The 21,851-nt window shown below is 44.7% G+C and overlaps 1 protein-coding gene across 1 annotated transcript in view; it reads left to right on the plus strand.

Moving 5' to 3' along the window:
• LOC139272935 (collagen alpha-1(XII) chain-like) overlaps positions 1–21,851 on the plus strand; it is a 317,348-nt gene that overhangs the window by 260,557 nt on the left and 34,940 nt on the right. The window contains exons 52-58 of the mRNA XM_070889065.1: positions 115–192; positions 2,437–2,523; positions 3,456–3,509; positions 4,800–4,895; positions 17,125–17,178; positions 18,670–18,723; positions 20,963–21,016. Of these exons, the coding sequence (XP_070745166.1) occupies positions 115–192; positions 2,437–2,523; positions 3,456–3,509; positions 4,800–4,895; positions 17,125–17,178; positions 18,670–18,723; positions 20,963–21,016 (477 nt within the window). The remainder of the gene's footprint in view (positions 1–114; positions 193–2,436; positions 2,524–3,455; positions 3,510–4,799; positions 4,896–17,124; positions 17,179–18,669; positions 18,724–20,962; positions 21,017–21,851) is intronic.

Here is a 21,851-nt window from a genome sequence, read left to right on the forward strand (position 1 = left end):
GCGCAGTCAGTTTAGTGAAGAGACATTAGAAAGACAAAGGCCCATTCATGCTTGTTAAAACAACGTTTGTCGAGGTGCTTGTAAGTAATTTTTTTTTCTCTCTTTCAATTCTAGTTCGAGATCCAAAGCTTTGACATCATCTGCAGCCTGGGTTGGGCCATAAGAGACAAATGCTGCGACATTCCTTCCATGGCAAGTATCCACCTCCCGGCAGATGATGGGGACAGTTTGCTGGAGCACCTGTTAGTGTTTTCTTTAGATTGGCAAAGCTGTCAGTTCTTCCTTTGATTTAACCATGAGGTGTTTCTGCTGCAAGCAACCATAGGGACATTGAACAAAATTGTGTTATTTTTTTTCCCAGTTTTTTTTGTTGAACACTTCTATTTATTAGTTAGAAATATATTGGAGATGGGGAAAAAGGGCTGTTACACTAACTTGGGTCACAAAGAGTCTTCTAAATTGGTGTATGAAGGCAATTTTGAGGATGGACCAATGGCGGGAGTGTGGGGGTGGGATGGTTTACGGTGGAAGGTCATGTGACAAAACCTCTAGGATTATATCCAGCCAGAATTGGAACCCTACATGCGGCTGGAGTTGCTGTGACCTTATTAGGACAAAAGGGGAGGGACTTTTTATTCACCTATTGTCCTTCACTCAGAAAACGTAGTCAGAAAATGACAGTGGGTGATGGCAACCTCTGAACAATTGGCATGCTCATATTAGATTCATCTCATTTGAGCACCAGAAAATAAAATTACCCTGAAAGCTTAGATTGTGGTAGAATTCCAACAATTTCTCTCATACCTTTAAGGGGAAAGTGAATCCTGTCTCCCCTACATGGTCTGGCCTACATGTGACTATGTGGTCGACTCTTAGGTTGTCTGGGAAACTCAGCATGGGCAACAAACACGGACATTTCAAGCGCCAAGCCTGAGCTTTGGTGTCAGTCGTGGCTCAGTTGGTGTCATTTCATAGCAGCCTCGCCTCAGAAGGTTGTGGGTTCAAGTCCCACTCCAGAGACTCGAGCGCAAAAATCTAGGTTAACAATCCAGTGCAGTGCTGAGGGAGTGCTGCACTGTCAGAGGGGCCGTCTTTCGGATGCGATGTTAAATGTAAAAGATCCCATGGCACTGTTTTGAAGAAGAGCAGGGGAGTAATCCCCAGTGTCCTTGCCAATTATTTATCCCTCAATCAACATCATAAAAACAGATTATTTGGTCATTATCACATTGCTGTTTGTGGGCGCATGCTGTGCACAAATTGACTGCCGCGTTTCCCACATTATAAAAGTGACTACACTTCAGAAGTACTTCATTGGCTGTAAAGCGCTTTGGGCCATCCTGAGGTTGTGAAAGGTGCTATATAAATGTAAGTCTTTTTTTTAAACGGTGAAAAGCTCCATAGTTCTGTCAGCCTGGGGAAGAAATGAGTGAAAGTAAAGAAAGGTCCCATCTAGAGATTGCACATTCCTAACTGCCAATGAGTGGCATTTTTGAGTAGTGTCTTATTTATAGCTCTAGGTACAGTACAAAGAGTCGCCCCTGATGTTTGGCAAGATCCTGGGAGCGAAATTGCCCCTCATTCCAATTGGGGGCAGTAACTTCCCGGCCCGGAAGTCGCGGCCCCGACGTGGAATTGGGCCGTTCTTGGAGGGGTGCTCCGGCGGCAACTTCCCCCACGAGGCGCAGGGTAGTAAGGGGTCAGTGCACACGGCGATGATGTAATTGCCAGGTGTGCGCTGGCCCGGGGCATTAATCGCAGCACGGCACTACCGGCACAGTGCCCCACAAACCTCGGGGCAATTTCCCTGGGGGCGTGCCCCCCTCCCCCTGGGTGATAACACCCTGGAGGCGCTAACGGAGCTATTAAAAAAAATAATCTTTGTTATAACTCTTCGGAGTCCTTTACTTTTCCAACAAATGCACGTGCAAACAAAACTAATGGTGGGATAAAGTTTAAAAGCAAAGTACACATTACACCTGTGACCATCCCTGCTTTACCTAATTTTTAAAAGATCGCAATGCAATCTAATTTTGTTTTATAGCTTTTAACAGCAACAGCTGTGCAAAGGGTTTGATTTTTAGTGCTATTTTCCTATTTTTAAAAGTTCATTCATGGGATGTGGACATCATTGGCAAGGCCAGCTTGTATTGCACTTTCTTAATTACCCTTGAGAAGGTGGTGGTGAGCCGCCTTCTTGAACCGATGCAGTCTGTGTGGTGAAGGTTCTCCCACAGTGCTGTTAGGGAGGGAGTTCCAGGATTTTGATCTAACCGGAATGGTGTGTGACTTGGAGGGGAACTTGGAGGTAATGGTGCTCCCATGTGCCCGCTGCCCTTGTCCTTCTAGGCGATAGAGGTCGCGGGTTTGGGAGGTGATGTCAAAGAATACCTCGTTCCATAATTTGATGATGTCATCTGTTTTCTGTGTTTTCAGAGAGATGAAGCAAAATGCCCAGCACTTCCACACGCCTGCACGTGTGCTCAGGACAGCATTGGGGCCCCAGGACCTCCTGGACCTTCGGTAAGGAAATACTTCATTAATTTCCATTTCCTGTCTGAGAACGCAGTTCACATAATCATCCAAGCCAAATTGAGAGAGAGAATAATGCATCATGTCAAGGCTGTGATTATTGCACTTTGCAGCAGTGCTAACAGCACTCGAAACTTCAGCAGAATTTTAGCTTTGAGGAAAGGCTGGGGTTGTTTTTTTTGGAACAGACAAGGCTGAGGGGAGACTTAATTGAGTTGTATAAAATTATGAGGGGCCTAGATAGAGTGGATAGGAAGGACCTATTTCCTTTAGCAGAGAGGTCAATAACCAGGGGGTATAGATTTAAAGTCATTGGTAGAAGGAATGGAGGGGAGTTGAGAAGAATGTTTTTCACCCAGAGGGTGGTGAGGATCTGAAACCCACTGCCTGAAAGGGTGGTAGAAACAGAAACCCTTATTGCATTTAAAAAGTACTTGGATCTGCACTTGAATTGCCATAACCTACAGGGCTATGGACCAAGAACTGGAAAGTGGGATTAGGCTTGATAGCTCTTTTCTGGCTGGCACAGACACGATGAGCCAAATGACTGCCTTCTGAGCTGTAAATTTCTGATTCTATGAGCTCCCAGGATCTTTGAGAGAGAGAAATGCACAGCCACTGAATGTAGCTTAAATTGAAAGGAGAAAAAAGATTGGGTTTGACAATTATGAATTACCCAATGTCAAGTGAAAGGATATGTTGAGCCAGGGTTTTGTTCCATAAGTGCGTATAATTTACTAATTGTGTCAATATGTAATGAAACACACTCAATCACCGAACCTACCAACCTCAACCATCTCAGACATTCTTTCCTTTGTTTGAGAGCTTTTTGTGAGACCAGGGGGTTACCGAGGGAGGAAATCTAATTGCATTGGATGCAGCTGTGCTTAATTAGTCTTCTCTGTGATTTGCCCAATTGACAGGGTCAAAGTGGAAGAACTGGGTCAAGAGGCGAAAGAGGTCAAAGTGGATCAGCTGTAAGTATCTCTTTTTTCAAATTTCTTCTGGCTTTCTTTCTCAGTGTCAACTGTGACTCAGTGGGTAGCACTCTTGCCTTTGAGTCAGAAGGTCGTGGGTTCAAGTCCCACTCCAGAGACTTGAGCACTAAAATCTAGGCTGACACTCCAGTGCAGTGCTGAGGGACTGCTGCACTGTCAGAGGTGATGTATTTCGGATGAGATGTTAAACCGATGCCCTGTCTGATCTCAGGTGGATGAAAAAGATTCTATGGCACTTTATATTGAAGAGGAGAAGGGGAGTTATCCCTGGTGTCCTGTCCATTATTTATCACTTAAAAGAAACAGATTATCTGGTCTTTATCACATTGCTGTTTGTGGGACCTTGCTGTGTGCAAATTGGCTGCTGCATTTTCAACATTACAACAGTGACTACACTCAAAAAGTACTTCATTGGCTGTAAAGCGTTTGGGACATCCGATGGGTGTGAAAGTTTTTATTTCTCCTTTTGTGCTGAAGATGTTAATTGATGCTGGGGTTCAGTTCTGTGGATGTCAGCCATGAGTGCTAGCAGGCTATTCAATGCTGGGACCATCACAACCCAGCTCAATCCCCTCCTCATCCGACATACATGCACATACTTTCTAGCATGGCCTAACAGACAGCAGTCAGGAACAGGATCTCTGGTTGATGATTCCTCCTCTTCACCAGCCATGGGGCATCTCCGCCTAGGTTTCAGCCTTGGCTCAGTGGGTAGCACACTCGCCTTGGGGTTAGACAGTTGTGGGTTCAAGTCCACACTCCAGAGAATTGAGCCCATCATCCAAACTGTCAGAGGTGTCATCTGTCGGATGAGACATTAAACCGAGGCCATCTCAGGTGGACTTAAAAGTTTCCGTGGCACTGCACTGTTCAGAGAAGAACAGCGGAGATCTCCCCAGGTGTCCTGGCCAATGTTTATCCCTCAACCAACAGCACTAAAACAGATTATATGGTCAATATCTCATTGCTGTTTGTGGGATGTTGCTATGTTTCCCTAAATTACAACAAGTCAGTAAACTCAGCACAGACCAAGGATTGAACTTAGTCTGAATGGTTCTGTTACACGCTGACTGAAGTGTTTACCCTGTTGAGCCATGAGGACTTGTGAGCATCTAACAGATATCCGGGCGAAATTTATGCATGTTTGGTTTGGAGCAATGTATGGATTTGTGTAATGGGTGCAGATGACTGCAATAACAGCAACAGATTTATTTTTGTTTGCCATGCAGAAAGCAAAAAATAATAAAACTTTTAATTGCCTTTCCGCAGGGCCCAGTGGGTCCTCGTGGTGAGCAAGGCCCTGCAGGTCCACAAGGCCTCCCTGGCCCCCAGGGTCTGAATGGACTATCAATTCCAGGAGAACTGGTAAGTCTTATCTGTTTCACTTCCCCCTCTTCATATCACTGTCGTGTTGCAATGTTATCAGCATGCATTATAGCACCAATATTATCACATGTAATTCAGTTTGCTTTTAAAAATGAGCCACAGGACTAATTCCAGAATCTTACAATTCTCTTGGATACCACATTCCTTCAATATATATTTTTAACTTTGAAGGCATTCTCCCCTTTCCTTTCAAACAACTTGTTTTACAGCTGATAAAATCATTACCTACATTGAAAAAAAATTATATAATTAGAAGCCAGAAGTCATTCTTATTAGCTGCTGAATTTTTCAGATTGGGCGGAATTTCACTAAATTCAGTCCGGATGCATTGGCCTCAGACCAGTGCGCACTCAGTAAGAGCCAAATCCCTAACTCTGTGGTTCATCTGTCGAGACGAAAAATATGTTTTATTAATATGTTTTTCCCAGATTTACGCAGTTGTTACAAATAATATAAGGACAGAATTTCAAGAGGGAGGGGAGAAGAGATGAGGAATGGTTATTGGAAGATTGGTGTTAACCATAAATAAAAATCACTCCAATTTTGGGTTTTAGTCATTCTCGCGATGTGGGCATCGTTGGCATTGCCAGCATTTATTGCCCATCTCTTGTTGCCCTTGAGAAGGTGTTGGTAAGGCTTCTTCTTGAACCGCTGCAGTCCGTGTAGGGAAGTTGCCTCCACAGTGCTGGAGGGAGTTCCAGGATCTTGACCCAGCGACGATGAAGGAACGGTGATATATTTCCAAGTCGGGATGGTGTGTGACTTGGAGGTAGTGGTTTTCCGAATGCACCTACTGCCCTTCTCCTTCTCGGTACTGGAATCATGCATTTGGGAGGTGCTGGTGAAGAAACGTCATTCCTGTAGCCTGAATCTCTTCCCACAAGTGTTAATTGGTGAGATTGCTTCACCGACAGGGGATAGAAGTTTCTTCTACGAAGGATACGTTGTTGTGAGCTCGTTATGAGAAGCAGTGCGTCACATTATTTCTAGGCTTTCTCTGTGCTGCTATAGGCTCACTAACTATGCACTATCAAAGCGCTCCATAGATTGGGTCAGCCTTTCTTATACAGGTTATGCCCTACGCTAGTATTTATAACTTATGTGTTTTGTACCAGTATTGTGACATTTCTGAAACTAAATAGGATACTGAAGGGATTCAACAGGTGGATAATCTGCACCCTCAACGGCTGATTTCCAACAACCACAAGCAAAATTACAAAAAAAACACATTATCCATTTTTTGGTAGAAACTTAAGATATCATGAATGAAGATTTGACAATGGAGCCGCTTATCTGGAGCCGATTTAAAAAAAAAAATAGGTTGTACCAGTCACAAACACTTTGCTTGCTTCATTTGGCATATAAGTGACCATAAGCTGAGCTGCAAAAGAGATTACTGGAAACCGTCAATCAGCCTCCTTGTTGGGTAGTTACTCCTTTAAGTAGCTGTTCCATGCAGCTGCAGTCACTTGCACCTTGGTTGTCAAATTGTTCTCAAGTGCAATTGGCTGCGTCTCAAAAGGAAAAAAAAGAAGTTTCTGGAATTACAAACTGTGCCAGACTACAGCTGCCACCCAAGGTGATGTAAAATTTCACATGGGAACAAAGGGTGAGAGACACCTGGGTTCCAAGTCTTACTCAGAATGGGCTATATCACCTTGGATGAAGAGGAAGTATTTGGGGTGTTGCAGTGTCTACAGATGTTCTTCGGCCTCTGCCCCGCTGTTTGGTCAGCATTCACGAAAAATTGCATGCTTGAGGATATATATAAAGGCACACATTTAAGAGACAGATGGATTCAGTTCTTTGTTCAGCAAGGAATTGCTTTGTTCGTGAGCAAGATGCCAGAGAAGAGATAATGGGACGAACCCTATCATTCCATATTGCGTCCAAGCTCCCTATTAGAAACATAGAAACATAGGAAATAGGTGCAGGAGTAGGCCATTTGGCCCTTCGAGCCTGCACCACCATTCAATAAGATCATGGCTAATCATTCACCTCAGTACCCCTTTCCTGCTTTCTCTCCATACCCCTTGATCCCTTTAGCCATAAGGGCCATATCTAAGTCCCTCTTGAATATATCCAACGAACTGGCATCAACAAATCTCTGCGATAGAGAGTTCCACAGGTTAACAACTCTCTGAGTGAAGATGTTTCTCCTCATCTCAGTCCTAAATGGCTTACCCCTTATCATTAGACTATGTCCCCTGCTTCTGGACTTCCCCAACATCGGGAACATTATTCCTGCATCTAACCTGTCCAGTCCTGTCAGAATTTTATATGTTTCTATGAGATATCCTCTCATACTTCTAAACTCCAATGAATACAGGCCTAGTCGATCCAGTCTCTCCTCATATGTCAGTCCTGTCATCCTGGGAATCAATCTGGTGAATCTTCGTTGCACTCCCTCAATAGCAAGAACGTCCTTCCTCAGATTAGGAGACCAAAACTGAATACAATATTCCAGGTGAGGCCTCACTAATGCCCTGTACAACTGCAGCAAGACCTCCCTGCTCCTATACTCAAATCCCCTAGCTATGAAGGCCAACATACCATTTGTCTTCTTCACCGCCTGCTGTACCTGCATGCCAACTTTCAATGACTGATGTACCATGACACCCAGGTCTCGTTGCACCTCCCCTTTTCCTAATCTGCCACCATTCAGATAATATTCTGCCTTCATGTTTTTGCCACCAAAGTGGATAACCACACATTTATCCACATTATACTGCATCTGCCATGTGTTTGCCCACTCGCCTAACCTGTCCAAGTCACCCTGCAGCCTCTTAGTGTCCTCCTCACAGCTCACACCGCCACCCAGCTTAGTGTCGTCTGCAAACTCGGGGATATTGCACTCAATTCCTTCATCCAAATCATTAATGTATATTGTAAATAGTTGAGGTCCCAGCACTGAGCCCTGCGGCACCCCACTAGTCACTGCCTGCCATTCTGAAAAGGACCCGTTTATCCCGACTCTTTGTTTCCTGTCTGCCAACCAGTTCTCTATCCACGTCAGTACATTACCCCCAATACCATGTGCCTTAATTTTGCACAGCAATCTCTTGTGTAGGACCTTGTCAAAAGCCTTTTGAAAGTCCAAGTTTACCACATCCATTGGTTCTCCCTTGTGCACTCTACTAGTTACATCCTCAAAGAATTCTAGAAGATTTGTCTAGCATGATTTCCCTTTCATAAATCCATGCTGACTTGGACTGATCCTGTCACTGCTTTCCAAAACTTAAACATTCCTCCATGTATAAGTTTTGCCTTCAGACAACCATAGTCCAACTGTTGAAACAAAGGCCTCCATCAGCCAAAGTGCTGAATGACACTGCATGAATGAATCCAACAAATAAACATGTTTTAAAATCAAGATTGGCTTCACGATGGATGTAATAGCAGTTTACGCTCATTGCCCCATGCACTGCAAGAAACATGTTTATAATGCTATGAATTACCATCGGTCTTTAATAACTGTGCAAGACAGAATATGGTGTGGCTAAGGACTCTTTTTCCTCCTCAGTTTCAATTAATCTTTCAACAATCTGCTACTTCATTCATGGCTTTGCTCCATTGGCATCGGGTTTTTAGTAAGACAAGATCTGTTGGCACCGAAATACTCAAATGAATATCATGGCAACGAACCAGCCTCAGATGGAAAACCCTTTCTAATTATGTTATCGTTGGAAATGTCTCAACATAATTACCAGCTTTAACAATGCATAATTTAGTTAATCATCTCATGTATACTTAGAAAAGAACCGAATTGCTAGGAACCAAACACAGCAACGTGATTAGCTCATTTTAAAAGACGCGTGTGGAAGACCTTTGCACTTATACAATCTGTGGGCTACTTCACCCTTAACAGGCTCAAGGGGCTGATTGGCCTTCTCCTGTACCGAAGTGAGGAACAATGACCTTTTAGGCAGAAACTGACTGACATGATCGTACAAGTTAATTGGAATCTTTTAATCCCTCGTACAAAATTCGGACTGCAGCATTTTTGATGATCCTTCAAAAGGCCACGCAACTTAGCTTCCTCCCACCATTGCCTGTTCTCCTGTTCCCGAGTCAGAATACCATTTCTAACCATCTGCGACATATCTGCCTTGAAACCGGCCTGTGGGTTACCATAGGAAGGCTTAATGTATTTGTCTGAGGTTTCAAAGTCTGCTACTTGAGCAACATTTAGGGTTAGGGTTAGGATTCTCCGTGCATTCATTAAAATGGCGGAGAAAGGCATTTCATCCGAATGTTTTGAGCATTCAAACTCTGGTACCCCACAGTGCAACTTCACATCCATAATGTTATGGCTACTAACATCATGCTGATGTAATATGTGTCAGCTGTGGCTCTGTTCGTAGCACTCTCACCTCTGGGTCAGACAGTTGTGGATTCAAGTCCCACTCCATGAGACTTGTGCATAAAAATGCTAGGCTGCCACACCAGTGCAGTACTGAGACTGCTGCACTGTTGGAGGTGCCGTCTTTTGGATGAGATGTTAAACTGAAGCCACGTCTGCTCTCTCAGGTGGACCTATGGTACTATTTCGAAGAAGAATGGGGGGGGGTGTCCTGGGGCCAATATTTATCCCTCAGCCAACATCACTAAAATAAACAGATTATCTGGTCATTATCACATTGTTGTTTGTGGGAGCTTACTGTGTGTAAATTAGCTGCTGTGATTCCTACATTACAACAGTGACTACACTTCAAAAAGTACTTCATTGGCTGTAAAGCCTCTCCACTATATGAGTTCTTAGCAACAACGACAAAACAGATCACAGTCACTGAACAAAAGAGGGCAGCCACTGACACATTGTCACCTCAGCGAGTGCAGAAACTAGATAGATCAGCCATGTTTAATTGCTGTAGGGCTATCTTTTATAAAAATAGATTTGCTTCAGTAACATGCCTAATAGCTGTCCCCCTCGTTCTAAGTTCTACCACCATTTAGCAGTGTCACAGATTTCCATCAAATTTATTGATTTACTTTCTATCTCTTGGTCTGTAGCCTATCCAAGGTTCTTCAAGTGCCTATCCAAGTACTTTTTAAATGTGGTGAGGGTTTCTGCCTCTACCACCCTGTAACAGTGTGTTCCAGACCCCCACCACTCTCTGGGTGAAAAAAGTTCTCCTCAAATACCCTCTAAACTTCCTACCAATTACTTTAAATTTATGCCCCCTGGTTATTGAGCTCTATGTTAAGGGAAATAGGTCCTTCCTTTCCACTCTTTCTAGGCTCCTCAGAATTTTATACACCTCTCCTCTCAGCCACCTGTTCTAAAGAAAACAACCCCAGCCTATCCAATCTTTCTTCATAGCTAAAATTATCCAGTCTTGGCAACATTTCTCGTCAATCTCCTCTGTATCCTCTCTAGTGCAATCATATATTTCCTGTAATGTGGTGACCAGAACTGCACGCAGTACTCTAGCTGTGGACAAAAGTTATATATAAAAGGCAACTAACCACAGGAAACTGGGGTACAACATGGATTAGAGGATTGGCTAACGAACAGAAAATAGAGAGTCGGGATAAATGGTTCATTCTCTGGTTGGCAACCAGTAACTAGTGGAGTGCCGCAGGGATCAGTGCTGGGACCCCATCTATTTACAATCAATATTAACGACTTGGAAGAAGGGACTGAGTGTAACGTAGCCAAGTTTGCTGACGATATGAAGATGGGAGGAAAAGCAATGTGGAGGAGGACACAAAAAATCTGCAAAAGGACATAGACAGGCTAAGTGAGTGGGCAAAAATTTGGCAGATGGAGTATAATGTTGGAAAGTGTGAGGTCATGCACTTTGGCATAAAAAATCAAAGAGCAAGTTATTATTTAAAAGGAGAAAGATTGCAAAGTGCTGCAGTACAGCAGGACCTGGGGGTACTTGTGCATGAAACACAAAAGAATTGTATGCAGGTACAGCAAGTGATCAGGAAGGCCAATGGTATCTTGGCCTTTATTGCAAAGGGAATGGAGTGTAAAAGCAGGGAAGTCTTGCTACAGCTATACAAGGTATTGGTGAGGCCACACCTGGAATAATGAGTGCAGTTTTTGTTATATATGCAGACTATAGATATACTCTCTGTGTAGTCACTGTATAGTTGCATAAAATGGAGACTTGTTACCTGATGTATTATCAATAAGGTTTACATTGTATATTTACTATGCTGGCATCACTAGAGGGTGCAACTGGTGGAGACTGGGGTTTCCTTCCCTGTGGTAGAGGCTGTCCACCAGAGGGCGCTGCGGTCGGAGACCTGAGGGTCACTGCATAAGTATGCAGGGCCCAGTATAAAAGGCTGCCCACCATGCATGTGCCTCATTCTGGAGTTACGAGTAAAGGACCAAGGTGACTACAGTTTGAGTACAACACATTGCCTCGTGGAGTCATTCATAAGTGCATTACACACATAACAACTGACGACAAGAATATGTACTTTCACGCGATTATGGCTACCTTTAGCACACTAAAAGACTTAGCAGAGGGTGATGATTGGGATGCCTTCATGGAAAGGCTCGAGCTATATTTCGTGGCAAACGACCTGGCAGGGAAGACGGACACATTGGCGGAGAAGTGCAAGGTTATACTGCTGACTAGTTGTGGGCCCGAAGTCTACTGCCTCATCAGGGACGTGTTGGCACCCACAAAGGCCAAGGATAAGACATACGATGAGCTGACTGAACTAATTCGTGACCAACTAAACCCAAAACAAAGCATCCTCACGGCTCGGCACAGGTTCTACACTCACCACAGACCTGAGGGCTAGGAGATTGCAAAAAATACTGCCAAACTCAGGAGACTTGTGGTACCATGTGATTTCGGCACGCGCCTCAACGAAGCATTGCAAGATATCTTCGTTATGGGAATTGGCCACGAGGGCCTCCTTCACAAGCTATTATTTGTCGACACCACAGTCAACCTGCAGAAGGCCATCTGCATCAGTCAGGCGTTCATGACCTCGACCTGCAGCACCAAGCAAATTATTTATCCTGTGGACTCAAACCCGGCAAGTACTGTACACAGAATGGTGCCTTTCACAGGCAAGACTGTAGAACGTGGCTCTGCCCAGGGCAGAGAGCACAGACCTCATGGCTCCAGAACTCAGAGTCCGCTGAGGGGTGCTAATCGAGTAGCACCATGCTGGCGTTGCAGGGGAAACCATAGGGCTCACCAGTGTCGGTTTGCTGAGTATGTATGCAAAGCCTGTAACACGAAGGGCCACCTCCAGCGTATGTGTAAAAGAAATACGACTCACCGTCTAGCAGAGGAGTCGGTAGATGACTTTGAATCCAACGGGGAGTATGATGATTTGACCAGAGAGGCAGCACAGCCCCAAGAAGACGTGTATGGAGTGTATACCTGCACCATCGATTGTCCTCCAGTGAAGATGGAAGTTGAGATAAACGGGCGTTCCAGTCTTCATGGAAGTGGACACGGGAGCGAACCAGTCAATGATGAGCCAGGATGCCTTTGAGAGGCTATGGAACGAAAAACAACCAGAGCTGGTTCCAGTACAGGAAAAGTTGCGCACCTACACCAAGGAGCTGATCCCAGTCATTGGTAGTGCGGATGGAATTGTAATCCATAATGGCGTGGTGCACAAGTTACCTCTGTGGATTGTTGCAGGTGATGGTCCAATGCTACTCAGAAGAAGGCGGATGGGGAAGATCCATTGAAAATGGGAAGTCCTCTTCACTCCACCAATCGATGCCCCCCGTGCTCAGAGGCAGAGCAAAAACCTCACCTTCGCTTGGGCCAGGCACCAGAGAACAGACCAGCGCAGCACCTGAGGCACAGACCGTCCATCACGACTGTGTGGCAATGATCCGACCGGAACGACCTAAAAGTACCTTCCCAGCTCCAATGGCAGGACTCCTGGGGAGGAAGATTGAATTCACAGGCACTCTTCCAGCTTTTGTGGCAGAATCGTGGGAGAGAAGGATTAAGGAAGTCGACCTCGAGGACAGAGGCAAGATGGTGTCCCTGCTGTAGCGAGGTGCAGCGTAGCTGAAAATAAAGATGGCCGCGGCCATATCACGAGGTGCAACGCTGAGGGACCAACACGTGGTGTCTAACAAAGGATTTGATTGGGGTAAAGCCAGCAGGGTTCTCTTAAAGGAGACCTGCAACCAACTGAACTTAAAGAGACATTGTATGCATGGCAATCAAAGTAACGAACCGATTAAGATTGTGAACAAAATGTTGTTGCGAGATGCCGGTACTATTCGTAATGTAAAGAACAAAATGTTGTTGCGAGATGTCGAGAATAGAGCGTGCCCAAAAGTAGCAAGCGAGGGAATTCGGGAGGGTAAAGTCGCTGATCCAGATGCCCTGCCCCAGGTGTCCCCACAAGTTATAGGCCAGCGACCTCAAGAGGGTGAAGGCACTGATCGTGATACCCTGCCCCAGGTCTATCCCACGCTGCAGGCATTCGATGGCACTTTTCGCTACGGACCTGGAAACGAAAATGGCTCCAATATGCACAGTCGGCCGCCGTTGCCCACCACCCCGGGTGGAGGTGGTGCAGCCCCCAGACCAGTCGCTACCTCGGCCATGTCCGGGAGTGATGGGTCAGAACCAACGGGTTCCCCAAATGGGACCTGGAACAGCCAGGTTCCCAACACTGGTTAGAGAGCAAACAGAAGATTCTGCAGCCCTCAAAGGAGGACAGGGAGGCCACACACATCTGTGGCTCTGCCCACCACTAGGCAACGGCAAAGGCCCTGAATCCTGGCTTGGTGAGCGAACCAAGTCCACCCCGCTAGCAGGGGGCACAGCGCCGCTATCAGACAACTAGGATCCTGTCCGGTTGCTCTGGAACTAGCGTCCTCGCATACCTGTGCTGCCAACGCAGTACTTACCATGACTGAACCATGAATGCAATCTACCACTACCCAACGTTGCACGACTGCAAAATGTAACGAATGTAAGTCACTGAACCAAGGTGTCACGATACAAACTGTAACTTCCTTTCTTTGTACTTGCACTGTGTCTGATCCTGTATGTTAATGTAACAGGCCTGCTGCATGGTCTCGCTGTGGGGCGGAGGTGGGGGGAATGGATGTATGTAGCCATGGACACACACATGGATCACACCCAGAATCCACTGGAACCTCCACTACATCATCTAACCATCCAAACTGGTAACCACCACCCAACGTTGTGGCAAAAGTACTTGGGGGTTAACAGGGAGAGAGCGAAGCCAAAACACAGCCAAGGTGCAAGGACTATTGGCACTTAAGTCTGGGGAGAGCTAAGCCAGAGCACATAGTGCAAAGGTAATTGGCACAAAGGACTTGGGGGAGAGTGATGTTATATATGCAGACTATAGATATACTCTCTGTGTAATCACTGTATAATTGCATAAGATGGAGACTTGTTACCTGATGTACTATCAATAAGGTTTACACTGTGTATATACTATACTGGCACCACTAGAGGGTGTAACTGGTGGAGATCGGGGTTTTCTGCCCCTGTGGCAGAGGCTGTCCACCAGAGGGCATTGCGGTGGGAGACCTGAGGGTCACCTGCATAGGTGTGTAGGGCCCTGTATAAAAGGCTGCCCACCATGCTTGTGCCTCACTCTGGAGTTATGAATAAAGGACCAAGGTCACTACAGTTTGAGTACAACACATTGCCTCATGGAATCATTCATTAATGCATTACAGACATAACAGTTTTGGTTTCCATATTTACGAAAGGATATAATTGCTTTGGAGGCAGTTCAGAGAAGGTTCACTAGGTTGATTCCGGGGATGAGGGGGTTGACTTATGAGGAAAGGTTGAGTAGGTTGAGCCTCTACTCATTGGAATTCAGAAGACTGAGAGGTGATCTTATCGAAATGGATAAGATTATGAGGAGTTTTGACAAGGTGGATGCAGAGAGGATAGTTCCACTGATTGGGGAGACTAGAACTAGAGGGTATGATCTTAGAATAAGGGGCCGCCCATTTAAAAGAGAGAAATTTCTTCTCTCAGAGGTTTGTAAATCTGTGGAATTCGGTGCCTTAGAGAGATATGGAAGCTGGGACATTGAATAAATTTAAGACGGAAATAGACAGTTTCTTAAACGATAAGGGGATAAGGGATTATGGGGAGGCGGCGGGGAAGTGGAGCTGAGTCCATGATCAGATCAGCCATGATCTTATTGATTGGCGGAGCAGGCTCGAGGGGTCGTATGGCCTATTCCTGTACCTATTTCTTATGTTCTTATGTAACATGATTATGGATAGGGAGTTGGTTAAAATAATAGGAAACGGAGAGCGGGGGAAGGTGTTGAATGGAGTCCAAAAGGGACTTGCTTCTAATTACCTTACACGCCTGGATCTCGAAATCCAAGGTATGTTGGTCTGATTTGCTGATGACACTAAAATATGAGGAGCAGTAGAGACATAGGATGCAGCTAGAGACTTGGTTCAGGCCAAAATCATGCTCTAACTATAGAATATATGGAATAGATTTATCTCAGGGACTTGGGAGTATCATAACACAATTTTCAATGGTTAAAATGATAGAATGCTAGGATATATAACTGAAACAGTAGAGAGTACAAGTCTTCAGAGATTATACAATGCTGTGGTCAGATCACATTTGGAGTACTGTGTTCAGTTCTGGTATGCACGCATTGGGAAGTTGTATAGACCGATCCCAGGTAAAGAGAATGAGCTTTGAAGCACAATTAGAGAAAGACAGACACATCAGTCAAGAATGAAGGCACTTAAGGGTATGTAGACAAATGAAATATAAAATAGGGAAAGTTTTACTTCATTACTGCAAAGCAAGTCAGGAAAAGAGGAGTAGGGGGACATCAATTTAATTTGTGATAAGCAAATTTAAAATAGTTATCAGGAAGAATTTACTCAAAAGAGTGATAAATGTTTGGAATAATCTGCCAGGTGAGATAATAGAGGCAAAACCACTAGGGACATTGAAAATACAGCTGGATGTGATAATGAGAAAGTTAAGGCACTTGAGTGGTGAACTTCAATGGGTCAAATAGCTGTATCTTATCCTTGACTTCTCTCCTGTCACATATTTAGGATGTCAGTCTTTCCATCACTCCATCTATCTCTCCATCTGAACGAGAGAAAAAAATTGCTGGAAATACACTAGCTCTGCCATCATCTGTTGAGAGACGGTAAAGTTTCAGATCGATAAGATCTGATGAAGGTTCTGCATGCCCGAAACATTCACCTGATGTTTCTCTTCACAGATCTTTGTGGGTGTTCCACCGGCAGGTTCTCTTTTTTTAAATTTCAGATCACCATCTAAATAGCATGTTTCTTTTTTCCATCTCTCTACATTGGTGGAAGTAATAAAGCAGCCAAACGTTATTATCCTTAATTGGAGGGAATGACACTGGCCAATACCCAGGGGGCATAGATTTAAAGTAATTGGTAGGAGGTTTAGAGGGGAGTTAAGGAGAGCTTTTTTCACCCAGAGAGTGGTGGGGGTGTGGAACCTGTTGCCCGAAAGGGTGGTAGAGGCAGAAACCCTCATCACATTTAAAAAGTACTTGGATATGCACTTGAAAGTGTCGTAACTTACAGGGCTACGGACCAAGAGCTGGAAAGTGGGATTAGGCTGGATAGCTGTTTTCGGCCAGCACAGACACAATGGGCCGATTGGCCTCTTTCCGTGCTGTAAATTTCTATGATTCTATGAATAAAATGTTGCAGGGTTTTTCACATAGGATAAGACTGAGTAATAGTAGAATAATTAGGAGTTGACCGAAAGCATGTTCGAGCTAAAACAACAAAACCAATCTTACCTGCATGTGCCTCTGTGTTAAATTGCAAATAATTTAACTATTTCCTTTGGTGAGGGAATTCAGAACAAGGGTGCATAATCTTAAAGTTAGAGCCAGGCTATGCAGGAAGCACATCTTCACACAAAGTGGAAATCTGGAACTCCCTTCCCCAAAAAGCTGTGGATGCTGGGACAATTGAATCTTTCAAGATTGAGAGCGATAGATTTTTGTTGGGTAAGGGATATGGAATAAAGACGAGTAAATGGAGTTAAGATAGAGAGCAGCCATGATCTAATTGAATGATGGAACAGACTTGATGAGCTGAATGACCTCATTCTGTTGCTGTTATTTCCATCAGGTCCCCTCGGATAGTTGACACTAGTGGGAGCATCATTGCACATGTATAGGTCGATTTTGTTTGCTGTGCTGATGATCTGGGCTATGTCTGTTACAGGGACGCCCTGGAATGAAAGGTGATGCAGGAGATCCAGGAATTGCAGGCCGACCGGTAAGCATTATTCAATCTCTTTTATTCTCCCCTGGAGCTACTTCATACTGTAAAGGCTGGTGAGTCTGCAACACAAAATCGCCCACAAATTGGACTGGATTATGAATCTCATTCAGAGAAGCATAGCGATGACTGCCATATGGAATGGAAGTATCACAAAGGGTGCTCTCCGGGTTGGAGTAGAGTGGTACTTGATCTTAGAGTGCTTGATGGGGCAATGTGGAGTGAGCTTTACCCTACATCTGACTAATGCTCCAACAACGAGTGCTTGATGGAACAGTTCAGTAGGAGCTTTACCCTGCATCCAACCTATGCTGTGCCAGGGAATGCTTGATGAGCAGTGCATCCAACCTACATGGTGCATTCGTTTTCATGAACATTGTAATTGTTATGACGCTGCATTTAAAGAAAAAGCACATCACTTTCATTGTAACATCTTTACACTACCATATCGGTACCGAGTTACATATAGGTTCTGATTAGAACACTTGCAATGCTTTAAATGTTGAATTGAAATATGTGCATAATGAAGGCTGTAGCATTGGCAGTTCCAATTTCGCAATATCTTGGTGGCTATACCTGTGCGACTTCTTTCTCACATGCCTTGGCTTTCTGAGTCAGCTCAATAAACCAATAGATCATTGGTTCTTTACATGCATGGTGAGATTGCAGTCTAAAAAGCGGGCTTTTCAAATGCTCCCTGGTCTGCCCTGGCCTGTTGCACTCCACAAATGATGTCTTGTCCCTTCCCAAGGTTAGCACCACGTCGCATGGTGCTTCTCTCAGTCTATACCTGATAAGACCCACAATCTCATTCTCAACCAGATTTTTTTGTCCAAGCTCTTTCTCGACAAGAGTCAACTGAAATAGCTAATACTAGAAATTTCTGTGAGCTGTGGTTTCCTTTGCTGCTCCGAAAGGACCTGATATTGTGATTTTGTATGACGTTTTACATTTTTTAAACTTCCAGATTGGATGGATGACAGCAGTAGTTCAAACTGGCTTGAGCCACGATTTAAATTGTTGTCTAATTTTTCTTTCATTGGGTTTACTGCCTTGTAATCCGCTCCCCCAGCCCCGAGCATCCAATACTCGATGAAACAGAGGGGTCTGGAATGTGTTAAACACACTGTAAATCTCAGTACAACTTCAAAGGGCACAGAAACCACTGGGCATTTTAAACACTTTTGTTTACAATTCATTCCACTTCTGTGAAGGTCAATGTGGAACAATGTGGAGGAATGCTTGGATGCTATGCGTCTGGCAGTTTATTTTGCGAGAAAGGATCGTCCTTTAAAAGTTTAAGAAGCAATTTATAATGTAGATCTTAGCAATGTATCAAGGATTTAAGTATTTGTGTGTTTTGTATGTTTCTACAGACTAATGATTAAAGTCAGATGTTGTGCCATTAGGAAGTGCACAGGATAATACTTTTTTAATAATGATGCAATTTAATAGCAACATCTGACTGAAGGATTTGTTTGTTAACAGGGACCAATCGGTCGGGTCGGCCCATCAGGTACAGTAGGATCAGAGGGACCAAGGGTAGGTACCAGTTCAGTCATTCAAAATCATTCAAAAATAAAACAGTTGTTGTTGCTGTTGTTATTTCATATGACAGGAAAAGCTGTCTAGTTTGGCTATCCATTCGTTGCCCTCGGAAGTGCCGAGTGGAGAAATGAGGTGCCTCCTGCAACAGATCTCAGTGGGCAGGTTGATGTGATGTGTTCCATGGTCTGGGACTCAGGACCACAGTCGCACTTCAGATCGTCCCTCATCTTCCACTTGTGGAGCAGGTGGCCGCATCGTCCGTGCCCCATGCGGATTGGGTTAAGTGCGGTCCACTGTCTTCGAGGGAGGTTGAAGGCAGGGACCTCTGCTATTGGGTCAGTGATGAGGTATCGGTTCTTTATGTTGCCCGCATCCCGCGATTCCGTCCATCTGGATAGTGGTTCGACACCAGTTGCATGGATATTGGCTGCTGTTTCCCAAAATGGCCGGCGTGATTTTAAGCGCTTTCGTGGTGGGTTTTTCAAATCTTCGTGAATGGAAAGGGCGATGTTGTTCATGATTTTTTCCATCTCACGGAGCATGGTGACATTGCGGCGAATGACAGGTGGGGCAATGTGGGACATTAAAACAATTTACATGTTCCTTCACTAGAAAGTGCACCTCTTTTATTCTAACTTGAGTTTGCTGATAATGCAGTGTAAAGGCAGCCTCCAGATTTTCCCCAGGATTTAAAGCTGTAGGTGGTTCAGTAGGTAAGAGGTATTGTTTGGGATGGAATTGATCCATAAAGAATAGGAGAGCCTCAGATTCCCATCCGTGGACGATGCTGTTTGTTAATCTCAGCTGCGATGGGTGCAGGAGCGGCCCCGGACCAGCAAGAGGGAAAAAACCTAGCCAGAGTTCCAATTCTTGATCACCTCTCAGTAAGTCACCTACCAGAGAGTTAGAACATGATGGGAGATAATTACCCAACATGCGATTTGTGGGTGCATTGCCCTCAGGGACAAACAGTCTGCTAACTGTCAGCGCCAAGCCTCATACACGAAGAGTGGATACTGAGGTGAGGCACTAGAAGACTGTTGGAAACTCATGGATTGTACCCCAGTAGAAGTCAGTTCCTTCAGGAGATGGGGAGAGGGGTGGAAAAGTGAGATGAATCTACTGTAATGGGCAAAGCAGTGATAAGGAATAATCCATAGTTCCCTACTTTGCATCGTGCCTGCAAATAGTGTTTTAATGGGTTAGTTTGGGACTCCTGGTCATTGGTTCATAGAGGAACATTTGTTATGTAGCTGCAATGCATGGTTGAAGGGAACACAGTCTGTTACAGCCTTCACAATAGAAAGCAAAGAAAGAAAAGCAGAAATACTTATATAATAAAGGAAACAGGAAAGTAGGGTATGGTAGTATAGTGGTTGTCTACTGGACTAGTAATTCAGAGGCTTGGACTAATGATCCAGAGACAAGAGTTCAAATCCCAACATAACAGCTGGAGAATTTAATTCAGTCAATTAAATAAATCTCGAATAAAAAGCTAGTATCAGTAATGATGACCATTTAACTACCAGATTGTTGTAAAAACCCATCTAGTTCACTAATTTCTTTCAGGGAAGGAAATCTGCTATCCTTACCTGGTCCGAAGAAGAGTAGGGGCGTTATCCCAGATGTGCTGGCTAATAGTTATCCCTCAATTCACATCACTGAAACAGATGATCTGGTCATGAACACATTGCTGTTTGCGGAAGCTTGCTATGCACAAATTGGCTGCTGTGTTTCCTACATTACAACAGTGACTGCACTCTGCCGGCTAGCCACTCTTTCACCCGCCAGTGGCCATTTGACTTCATAAAGGGGCTGACAAGATTTTCTGCTGCTGGGATTTTGATGGGGGTCTCCAGGACTGGAACCCTCAGGTGGGCCCTACTTAACGGCATCAAGCCAACTGGTCTGCAAGGCATCCATGCCGCTCGATATTGGAGAGGCTAGAGCTGAGGAAATTCCCCACTTGGGAATTCACTTTGCCTGGCCCAGACCAACCTTCTGATGTCATGGACCATATTTGGCATAGATATATGGTCCCGCTTAAATATGCTCCAACAGAAATTAGTGGCTGATTTTCTGCACATTCCAATTCTAGCCGACTGATGCCAAGAATGTGCCACTAAACAATTACGTTTTTGGGACGATATTTTGAAGGGGCGTACATTTATTGCTGAAAAGCACAATAGCTCATGTTGATTTCTTTTAAAACTGTATTTCTTTTGTATTATAGGGCTTCCCAGGTAAACAAGGATCTATTGGTCCTCGAGGACCACCGGGACCAATCGTAAGTCACGTCTTCAGAAATAAATACTGCTATCGAATGTCTGTAAATTATGTTGTGAATTGTGGTTAATCTTCACCCTAACAGCATCAATTTAAAACTTCATGGCACTAGCTCCTTACTAAGACTAAATATTAAGGACAGAAAGCATCAAATCTGCACAATGATGAACATTTACCACCCGTCATTCATTTAATCTATAAAGCTATAGTATAGATAGACCAAATGGTATCCTTCTATACCCACGCAGCGTGCGGCAGCCCGCCCCGGCCTGCAAGACCATCAGCAGGCCGGGGCCATCAGGGGGAGCAACGTGCGGCGGCAGCACGGCAGGAGGGGCGAAGGAGCGGCAAGAGTTTGTAGAAGGAAGTGACCGGGGCCCAGGAGAGGCGTGAGTCTGGGGCCTAGAAGAGGTGAGGGCCCGGGGGCAGCACGGGCCAGCCCACACTGCGATATGTGTGCGCACTCGGTCAGTGCAGCAGAGCTGGTCTCTAGTCATCTTGGTTAATCCTTGCCACTGGACCAAGACCTAGCTCTGTCAAGCCTGTGTGGTGGCTGGTGTGCAACAGCCACCACACATTAAACAAATCCAAGCACAGGCATCTTCCACACTCCAAGATGTAATTTGTAATTCGGGATCTGGTATATTAGATCCTTCATTGAAACACCTGTGAACTCATTCCTTTTTGGCATGGAAGCAAGTCATCCTCGCTTCGAGGGACTGCCTATGATGGTGACATTTCTATGCTTATACCTCCTTGACTTGCCTTCCTTGGCATGATATTTCCATGGTCAGAAATCACTGGAGGTAAAGTTCAATCTGGCCGGAGGTGTAAAA

The sequence above is a fragment of the Pristiophorus japonicus genome, chromosome 9 (genome assembly GCF_044704955.1).
Source record: "Pristiophorus japonicus isolate sPriJap1 chromosome 9, sPriJap1.hap1, whole genome shotgun sequence".
NCBI lineage: Eukaryota > Metazoa > Chordata > Chondrichthyes > Pristiophoridae > Pristiophorus > Pristiophorus japonicus.